General features: G+C 34.8%; 1 protein-coding gene across 1 annotated transcript; it reads right to left on the reverse strand.

The window, feature by feature from the left end:
* Positions 1 to 1,061: 1,061 nt before the first annotated feature.
* On the reverse strand, positions 1,062 to 11,293 carry FOMMEDRAFT_150911 (uncharacterized protein; the record flags this gene model as incomplete). Its single annotated transcript, XM_007262091.1, has 2 exons — positions 1,062 to 1,187; positions 10,736 to 11,293. The coding sequence occupies 2 exons, from the start codon at positions 11,291 to 11,293 to the stop codon at positions 1,062 to 1,064; spliced, it is 684 nt and encodes a 227-aa protein (XP_007262153.1).
* Positions 11,294 to 11,509: the final 216 nt, after the last annotated feature.

The raw sequence follows: 11,509 nt of genomic DNA on the forward strand, positions 1-11,509 counted from the left end.
TTCATTCATCACTACTAGGATACAATGTTCCAAACAATGATAGATTATTCCCTGGAAGGGAAGTAGGACAAGTTACTGGATTAAACAACAAGAACAAGGAATGGACAGTAGATTCAATTGAAACTCATGCAGGACAAGGGACTACTGCTTTGTTCAAAGTACTATGGAAGTCCAGAGATCACACATGGCTACTCTATGATAAAATTGTGCACCTTGAGGTATTAAAGGAATACTTAGACATACTTAGAATCGATTCTATCAATACACTAACTCTAGGAAAGGGAAAACTCAATACTGATGACCCTCAGGTTAGTATCAGTCTAGTAAAACATGAGGCAACCTTTCAAACACAATGCTACAGCATAGACATACAGGTAGACATATGTAAAGGCTTTAAAAACTGTACATATAGTCACTTTACTGTGCATATCATGTCTACTACTCAAGAATCCATTACTCATACATTTGCATCTGCTTTTCTACAAGGCACAAATATGCCTCATCCTCCTCTACAACTCTTAGTTGGCCCTTGAGCACAACCAATCATGCAGGATTGGGTTACTCACAACCACAGTACAAGTACTGACTATGTTTTCGATTGAGAGGAGCTCAAGGAGATTGTAGCTTTCTCCAGGGCTATCCACAACAATTCCCTTGACCCTACTATGCAACTCCCAGAGTGTTATCTTATTGTATTATGCTTGTATAACTTCCATGTTCCTTCTCATACGAGACTGAGCCTACTACCACTGTTCTAAGACTGTATTCAACATGCTAAGATGATGCAAGTGTCCCAGGACTTTGTATACCATAAGAACATGGCTTTGAACCAAGGTAAATGCACATATATTCTGTATTATATTATTACAAGCACATATACCTTACTATTTTACTTAGGTGCAAAGTGTAGAGCTGAGCAAATTGACAATGGAACCACTATATTCTACTCACACAACTGTAAACGTTCTCGGATCGATTCACAATTGCCCTCAACGTCTACTGATCTTACTTCAGTACTTGATATGAGTGCTCTGAGCTCATTCAACACTCAAGGCATTACTCTACTGCCAAATCTGCTGCTTTCTACTCAATCCAACAGCCATTCCAACCAATCCACTGTGAGTTCCACCAGTTCCACCACAGAACATGTCCAAGCCAGATAGGAACACGTCCAGTCCACTACAGGACTGATTGAAGACACATCCATGGCTGTGGAGAACGTCCTAGTACAGCAGTACTGAACTTCATAGTAAGTTACTAACGTTTTCTTTCATTTTTGTGTTGTTATTTCGTTTATTTTGGTACTAACTCCCTTAGCATTTAGGACTAAATGCTGGAGGGCGAGTGTAACAATTGTGCTACCTGTGCATTTGCACAACATGTGTTGTAGGTGCTTGTGGGTGTTTTCCTTTTTGTTCACTAGACTACCCTGTATCCTACTACACATGTATACACATATATAAAGGGTTTTTGAGCTAAGGGTTAGGGGATTCTTTCTCCTTCTCAGCACTCGATTACTAGGTTATCCCAGTCAGTAGTTGAGTGTGCTGGTAAAGAGAGAATCTTTGTGTAAGGCTAGTATACCTATCCTTACAACAACCTTGTTTAACTTACAAAGTACTAGTATGAGTACTATAGTTAGTATAGTTACTATAGTACATTACATAAAGGTTTAGAGCTGTTACATAAGATTAACTCACAACACTCAACTGTCTTATTTCTGTGTGTAAACAGTACTATAATACATTTTCTTAGCTTAGTAATATTAAGCATTTGTTTTAAAAGATAATAGTGTACTTTTATAAGCTATTTTAATGTAAAGTATCTTGTTATATTTGGCACAGTGTATACACTGTATATACTGTATACAGAAGTAGTGTATTGTATATGAGTCCTACTGACCCAGTTTATACCTGTAATTATATGTGTGTATGTGTATATATGGGAAATTTTATACACATAAGTATATATACTACACACAGAGTACTACCTAAAGGTTATCTCAGAAAGTACTACAAAGTATATTACCTTGTTCTATACAGAGTACTAACTCCTAATAAAGAACTAAGAATGTTTCTAGTGTTACAAACTGTTTGTAAACTATAAGGGTAACAATTGTCTGACAGGTCTGCTAAAACCTGAAGACACAGTTCTTATTATAGAAGTATATATAGAGTCTCTATGTCTGAAGCAAAAGTCTGCTATACTTGTACAAACTGAGTAGTCTATAGTACTAGAACCTGTAAGTAGAGACAAATCCAAGTACATCCTAATTTCTGACTCCTTACTATTCTCTAACTGTTATATCCTTATAGAAGGTAGTTCTACTCTAATCCAAATCTAACCCATAATTGACTCTGACTGTTCTACAGTTCTGTTTGATGAGAAACTAGTGTCCTAGATAGGCCTTAAGTGCTTCCTACTCAAAAGACACATTATTATAACACTTATAATCAAATTAGTAGAAGAGTCAGGAAAATGGATTACAGAGTAGGTAAAGTTGTAGATACAGTCAGTAGATCAGAAATGGACATTAAAGGTTGTAAAAGCTTGTGTAGTTAATAACTTGTATAATGAGATGATTCTTAGTACCCCTTTCCTTTAGAAGAACTGAATTGTTATTAACATAGAAGGTTAGACAGTTATTCTAAAGGATTCTAAATGTGATCTAATGAAGGCAGAAAAGATAGAATCAGTCTGTGTTCTACAACCTATACACATCCTCTCAGAACTAGTACTATCCCTGACTGTAACTGTTTAGGAGTATATTAAGACACTAGTTAGGTTAGAAAGACATAAGACCTTAGATAGGGAGCTAAAGTAACAATACTAAGATTGCTTCCTAAACTCTATACTATTAGTTACAGAACTTCTAGAAGGGATTACACACAATATACAGTTTAAGGACCTGTTGAAGGTAGTAGCTACAAGGTCTTATACATGCCTGTAGAAATACTAGAAGACCTAGTACACACTCTTAGATTAGTACACTCAAGCTAGTTGTTTGTAGAGGTTAGAAAGCCTGTATGTATTACTCACATTCTTAATCCTAAAGGCAGATCTGGAGGACCTTCTACACATAGTATGTAACTACTAGGCACTAAATAGTAACATGATTTGTGACCAGACCCTACTACTCTGTATTAACAAAATCATGAATAACACTATTAGAGGATACATATATGTAAAGATTAACATGACTAACACATTCTTCTAAACCTGTATGAATCTAGAACATATTCTGCTCACTACAATTAGTACTCTGTTCAGACTATATGAGTAGACAGTCATACTAATAGAATTATATAACATACTAGCTATACAATAATAAAGAGTTATAAGAGCTTTAGAGTATCTTATTAGAAGGATCTGTCATGTCTACTTGGATAATATTATTATCTAGTCAGAGTTAGAGGTAGAACACATTAGAAACATTAGAAAGGTTATGTAGACACTCTATAACAAAGGTCTTGTCTGTTTGTAATAGAAAACTAAGTTATTCTGTACAGAGGTTAAGTTTCTCAAGCATCTAATTACAGAAAAGGGTACAGAAGCAGACTCAGACAAAGTCAAGCACATTTTACAATAGTTACAGCTCTAGAAAGCCTAGAATGTTTGTAAGCTCTTTAGACTTTTACAGTATATTACAGTATACTTTTTACACCTTATAAAACATACTATAGTTCTTTCCCTACTTACAAGTAAGGATTATAATAAGGTATTTCTAGAGTAGAAGCTAGAACACTAACACACTTTTAAAGTAATCAAGTCTATTGTTACTAGCTACAAGTGTCTCACTTCTGTAGATCACAATTCAGGAGAGTAGATCTACATAACTATAAATATGAGTGATTCTAGAACTAGAGTAGTTCTTAGTATTGGATCCTTATAGAAAACAGTAAAACTTGTAGTATTTGAGTCTAAGTAATGTAACAGTGTAGAACACAATTACCTAGTATACAAGTGTGAACTTCTCACAATTGTTTATACACTTAAGAAATAGTACATTTACCTCCTAGGAGTACATTTCCATGTCTACACAGATTACTATACTCTCAAATACTTAGATACACAGTACAATCTGTCCTAGAGACAAGTCTAGTAGATAGAGGACCTTTCCTAGTATGACTACAAACTGTATTATATTAAAGGAGAAGAGAACACAGTTGCTAATACACTCTCCTACTACTTAGACTTTGATTCTGGTCTAGAACATGAGAACCTAGTATAGGAAACCTTAGGAAGTATGTTTATACAAATCTTTACAGATCCTAACCTTCTTATAACAATTAGGAACAGTTACAACATAGATGAGTTCTGTTACAAGCTTTAATACAATCTCAGAAGTATTGTGAGAGCTTGTAAGGATTATAGACTTCTATACCTAGACAACCAGTTAGTAATTCTAAGGTCTGGAAACATGTGTAAAACCTTATACTACCTTGTGTATAATGAACTAAGACATTTTAGTGTAGACAAGACTTATCTGTCCTTATACAACTTATTCTATTAGTTTAATATGTGCTAGGATCTGGAACAGAACTACATTCTGAACTATAATATATACTAATATAACAAGAACCTAACTACAAAACCTGCTAGTCTACTACATTTACTACTAGTTCTGAATGTGTGTTTTAAGAGTATTGTGATTGACTTTGTCAGACTGTTGCTAGAAGACAGTAGATACAACAGAATAGTAACAATGACAGATTGACTAAGTAGTGTAAACATTAGGATTGAACTGTGTAGGATAAACATAATAGTAGAAGAATTTGTAGAACTGTTCTTTAATAAATAGTATTGTAAAAACAGCTTACTTTAGGAAATTGTTTCTGACTAGGACTGTCTGTTCCTGTCTGGATTTTAGACTGTATTACACACAAGGACAGACATAAAGCTGAAGATGTTGACAGTATACTACTTAGAGACAGATAGAGTAAGTGAGCATACTAATAAGATAGTAAGCTAGTTAATATACTTTTATGTTAATTACTAACAGTAGGGTTAGTAGGTTCAGCTTTTATAGGTTTGGTTCTGTATTATAAACACAGTAAATGCTTCTACAGAATATTCCCTATTCTAACTACATTATAGATACTTACTATAGAAAGTTCTACTGTTTATACAACTGGAACAGTAGTAAGCAGATTCTCTAGAAGTACAAGTATTAGAATTCCTAGCCTACATACTGAAACTCCTGTAAAGTGTCTAAGAGAAGAACACAGGTGATTTGTTAAGTTTGAGGGGGAGCTAAACTATGAGTCTTATGAGACTAGAGTGGTTCCAAACAGGTGCAAGTTCTTCTAGCACAGTTGTGACCTTAGAAGAGAAATGTAAATAATGGAAAGTGTACTTACAAAGCACACAACAAACAAACTAATATGGAAAACAACAAAGACTAAGACTATGCCTCATGCTAGAGGACTTTGAGACAAAAGACAAGAGCTAAATCAATAGGTGAACTATCTGAATTCCCCCTGTATCTAGTATATGAGTAGCTGTATTTATAGTTTTCTAAGTTCTAGAAAAGTGTAGTACTAACAGGGAAATGTTATGGCTGAACAAAAGAAAAATAACGAAATATACAAGAACAAATAAGAGAACCTTTTGCTAGAGGTTGGAAGAAAATGGGGGTGAAAATGTATAAGGAAAATTTAAGTGGTCTACATTCTAACCACAGGAAATGTTATGTAAAAGGAAAAGCAAGATTTACATTGAAAGAAGTAGCAGGTTCTCATACTGTTACCATCTGATTGGTGCAGACAAAGTGCAGAGAGTTCTGAGATTTCTGACTGTCTCCTAAGATCACCACTTTGATTGCCCTAATGTTCTATCTGATTAAAAGATTGTAGTACTTTAATCTAGGCAATAATAACATAATGGTTTGCTGAGCCACTTACTGTAACACAACTTGTGTTCTGAGCCTGTGATAAGTACATAATCTGTACATCCTGTGAGGTAAACAGTGTGTGTAAGCCAATTCCAAGACTGTACACACTTACAGTTCTGTTTGCAAACACTTACAATACAGAATAGTTAGGTGTTCTCAGAATATGCTTCTATAAGTCACATGAGTGTTTAGAATTGATTACTGTGATTGTCTGTATGTAATGTACAGTTCTTAGTATGATGCTAATTGTTTTAATACATTAGGATGTTGTAGAGGTACAAGACACCCTTTTAGTAGTTAAGACCTGTTAGGCATATTACACAAATCAGGACTGTACTACAGAAGATTGTTTTACAGTAAGAGACTAAGTTATACTCTCTATATATAATTACTGTCAGGACTACCTTGTATAAACACTAGAACATACTACAAAATTCATACCTTACTATAATAAACTGTACTTTATTATTATAGCAAATCTAGACAAGTCAGAATATACTCTAGAGCTACTCAACTCTAATCAAACCTTCCTAGGATTCTATACAAGCTAACTCAAGTGTTATGTTCTAAATAATAATGTACTCTTTCTACAACATACTCTTAATCAACCAGGTCTGGTAGAAGGAGAGGAGAAGGTTTACAAGGTGTTACAGATTGTAGACACAAGACACAGAGAGTAAGATTAGTAGTATTTAGTAGAATAGGTAGGATAGGGTAAACAGGGACAGGAATAGAAAGTATAGTCAGAACTCTAAAGGTTAGCCTCTAAAGTTCTACAAGCCTAGTTAGCTTTACATCCTTATGAGAGTATTATTTTTTTAGAGAGGGGAGGAGTGTAAGCCTACTTAACAGTTTACAACAGTTTCTACACAATTCTACACCTGTCCTAGTACAGAACTGTGTTTCCTGTATACAGATTCTTATAGTAGCTTACTAAGTTATACACTTTTCCTTTGTGCTTGTATTAAGTCCCCCTTTTATCATAACCACCTTTCCTACATTCCTAGATACATACTATCTCCTTTTGTCTTCCCCTTTAAGTATACATTATGTCCCCCCTTTTTGCTCCCCCTTTTATTTTCCCCTTTAGGTATGAACTATTTCCTTAGTATATATAGTTAGTATCCTTTACCTTTATTGTATCAGTTCATATTCCTGACTATAACAAAGGTGAGTTCTTTGTCTATACAAGTATCAGTTTGTATTCCTGACTGTAACAAAGATACCTTTGTCCTGTCAGCCTTTATGTGTTACTACAAACTCAGAACTTGTTTGTAACAGTGTTTAGCACTTCCCTAGTACAGTACTATCTAATATTCCTAATGTGTTCCACTTTAGACTCTAACTAGATAATAATGTCATTCAAGTAAACATGACAAATTTTCCTAATAAGATACCCTAGTACTCTTGTAACCTACTATTATTGTGTAACTAACATATTGTATAACCCTATTAGTATAACTGTTTATTCATACAATCTAAATAGAGTACTAATTATAGTGAGTAGAATATGTTCTGAGTTTATATATGTTTGAAAGAATATATTAGTCATGTTAATCTTAGTATATATACATTTCTAAATAGTATTATTCATAATCTTATTAATGTAGGGAAGTAGGGTACAATTGTAAATTGTGTTACTGTTTAGTGCCTAATAATTGTATACTATTTGTAGCAGGTCTACAGGATCTGTCTTTAGGATGAGGAATGTAAGTAATGTATATAGGCTTTCTAACCTGTACAAACAACCTGTCTAAGTATACTAATTAATGAGTGTGTACTAAGCCTTCTAGTATTTCTATAAACAAGTATAAGATTGTGTAGCTACTACTTTAGAGGGATCCTTAAGTTATATACTATGTGTAACACCTTCAGGAAGCTCTGTAACTAGTAACATAGTGTCTAGGAAGTAGTCCTAATACTATTACTTTAGCTTCCTATCTAGTGTCTTAAATCTCTCTAACCTAGCTAGAGTCTCTATACACTCTCAGACAGTTGTGACCAAAAATAGTGTAGATTCTAGGATTCTGTAAGCTGACTGTAGGACACAAACTGGTTCTGTAACTTCTGATTTCATTAAATTATAGTTAGAATCCCTTAGAATAACTGTCTATCTTTCTATGTTAATAATAATCTGATTCTTCTAAAGAAAGAGAGTACTAAGAATTATTTTATTATATAAGTTATTAACTATACAAGCTTTTACAAACTTTAATGTTCATTTCTAATCTACTAACTACACTTATAGCTTTACCTACTCTATAATCTGTTTCCCTGACTCTTTTACTGATTTGATTACTAGTATTATAATAATGTGTTTCTTAAGTAGGAATTGCTTAAAATACATTCAGGACACTAGTTTCTCATTAATCAGAACTGTAGAACAACTAGAGTCAATTATGAGTCAGATACAGATTAGAGTGGAGCTACCTTTTACAAGAATATAGTAGTCTAGAAATAGGAGAGAGTCAGAAATTAGAACATAAGGTTGGGAAAACATAAACTCAACCAACCTGTCACATCAGTCACAGCACAGCCACCTTCCCCATTAGGAAGGACCCTGATGGCAAAAATCGTGGGGTAGACTGCAACATTTTCTTTAACATTTTTGAGTACAAGTACATAGACAAAATATAATATAAATTACAGATGAGCTGCCTCTAAATCTTCTATAAGACTGTCTGGAAGCACCCTATGACTCTTATACTTTCTACATGCCTATTAAGCTTGAACCCCTGTAAGTCCTTTCTTGTATGCATTAATAAACCAGGCAGACTGATTAGCAAACCTATAAAGTATTATAAGAAAGTTATAATAAGTAAATAAAGTAAAAATATACTTACTTTTGAAATAAATTAAGAGGAATTGAGTCAAGGCATGATTTAATATGAGATTCCATTTGATTCTCATTATTTGGGTGAGGCATCATTTGGTAGTGATATTTTGCATTACCCTAACACTGTTTAATGAAGTTCAGTTCACAGTAAAACTTTGGATAGAATAAAACCTTGTGTCCATGTCCTTCAATCAACTCCTCAATAGCTGACTTTTGTGCCAAAAAGTCAGACTGGTTGAACAGAATTTGTTGACAGCAACACATGGATGTGACTGATTTGTCAGCACATTTAAATCCATTACATTGAGCCAGTTTTCCTTCAACATTAATGCCTCTTTCTTGAAGAATCAAAGCTATACCTTTAAATTGACTAGGATAAGTTGTGTAATCAAATGGAAAGTAAAAGGATTGAGGGGATCCATTAGGAAGAAGTCCAGGCCTCATAGGTAGGGCTTGGTCCTGTACTGTATTATATGGATACAGCATTTTTGTATACAGTACTGTACTGTATCTGTATAAAAAATTTGACTCAAAAATACAGTACATATTTTACAGGCTGTAACTGTATATAGTCTGTATAATACAGACTGTATATGCCTGTATACAATATACAGCTACTAAATGAAAGAAAATCTTGCTCTAAACATAATACTGAAGCTCTAATAAGTAGTATTCAATGTTCAGATACTTATACTAGCATTTACTAATATATTCAGCACTATTATTGTAAAAGTATGTACAATCTGATATATATTCCAATATATAGGTACATCACATGACTCGACTTTATGACAAATATCACAGACTAAATTACATAACAAAATGTCAATAAGTCAAATTTTATACATTTCATGTAGATTAAGGTATAATATAGGTAGAATTCAATATTTCTATACTAAAGAGGTAATATCACAATGATGTAGCCCCTTACATTTCATACTACACCTTGGTAAATGTAGCAACTATACTGTATCTGTATATGGTGTATACATTCTGTATACAGCTGTACTGTATCTGTATAGGTTTTTGGGTTCAGAAATACAGTACTGTATTATACAAGCTATATCTGTATAAGGGTTGTATTATATGGCCTGTATCTGTATACAGTACAGTACTGAGCCCTACTCATAGGGGGGAGATTAGCTGAAATCCTTGCCTTCCATCCTGGGTTTTTTGGCATATGATGTGCTGAGAGTGTATTAGGAGCTCTTTTTTAATGAGAGGTAACATTATCAAAGGCAAAAATAGCTGTTTTGTCTGGAAAAGTGTCTTCAAACAGTTTGATAGCTGATAAGACTTGTTGCTGTAGATGATCATGAGTGAAGTAGCTGTCTCTATTCTTGCCAGCTTTAAAGTAAATGCATGCCTCCTGAGCTCTAAAATCATTTATTTTAGTATAGAATTTACAATTGAAATAAGTGTAAAACTTACCCATTTGAAGATTTAAGCCACCCATATCCAGGGATACAAAAGTCAGACACTATAATAGACATACCCTTGCCCTTAGCTCTTGGTTTAGGAGTATCTTCTGTATGGTACCACAAGATTTTCCTCTGGTCATTTGTATAGAAAGTAGACTCATCATGAGTAACCAGAATGAAATGACCAGAGTCCATATACTCTCCATACACTCTCCAGAGTGGTAGAAAGACATGTTGACAATAATAAACAACATCCTCTTGCTCATGACCATCAATATACATTCCATTAGGTGCCTTCCCATACTTATACCCTATAGCATTCATCCAGTGCCTTGCAGTTTGTAAAGTGATAGTTTTGGAGTGTCCAAGCTGAGCAAGAACATTTGGCTGGTTTAAATAGTCTTGAACATCCTTTGCTGATAATTATTGCTTTCCAAGACTCTGTAAGTGAGCTTGAATGCTCATAGAAAAGTCTTCATCACTAATAATAGACCTTTTCCATGTCCCATAAAGATTTATAGGATAATACTTAATATCAGTAAGGTGGTGTCGTACCCAGCATCGAAGATTTCTAGCCAAATGTACCCCCCGGTCTTCAGCTAACGAGGCAGCAAGGACAGATGCATCAATCCAACCCATATCTTCACTCTCAACATACAAGCGTAGGAACACCAGCATAGCTGTTAGACGGCCCCAGAATAACTGATCAATATCTTTTTTTTCAGACATTACTTTGAATCTCCAAATTGCGTCCAAAAGAGCTGGGTCATTCTGTCTAGGGGCTACATGCTTTGATTCAGATGCGGAAACAGGCTGGGTGTGTGGGAGTACAGGCTGGTTCGGTGGTATTTCATCATCAAAGCGTGTGAGCGTACGTCCTTCACTCTGTACACTGATGTCCTCACGACTCCTACTGATCATGTCAACGTATTGACCTTTACTCGCGTCATAGCCCTGTGCAAATTGCTCTGGTGCACTGTGCTTCGAAGTGAGACTTGTCTGTGCATCCTGGTGCGTAGTGCCACGGTTGATCGTGATATCGAGTTCTTGGCCAAGGTTTGCAGTAGGGATAGTCTCGGAGGACGTAGTGCTCCGCGCGTAGCGTATACGCTTACGCGCGTAAAATTTCCCACGTATACGCATACGCGCGTATAATTACGGGCGTAAACTGGGTCAGCAGGACCCATATACAATACACTACTTCCGTATACGGCGTATACGCTGTGCCAAATATAACAAGATACTTTACATTAAAATAGCTCATAAAAGTACACTATCACCTTTCAAAACAAATGCTTGATATTACTGAGCTAAGAAAATGTATTGTAGTACTGTTTACACACAGAAATAAGACAGTTG

The sequence above is a fragment of the Fomitiporia mediterranea genome, assembly GCF_000271605.1.
Source record: "Fomitiporia mediterranea MF3/22 unplaced genomic scaffold FOMMEscaffold_1, whole genome shotgun sequence".
Classification (NCBI taxonomy): domain Eukaryota; kingdom Fungi; phylum Basidiomycota; class Agaricomycetes; order Hymenochaetales; family Hymenochaetaceae; genus Fomitiporia; species Fomitiporia mediterranea.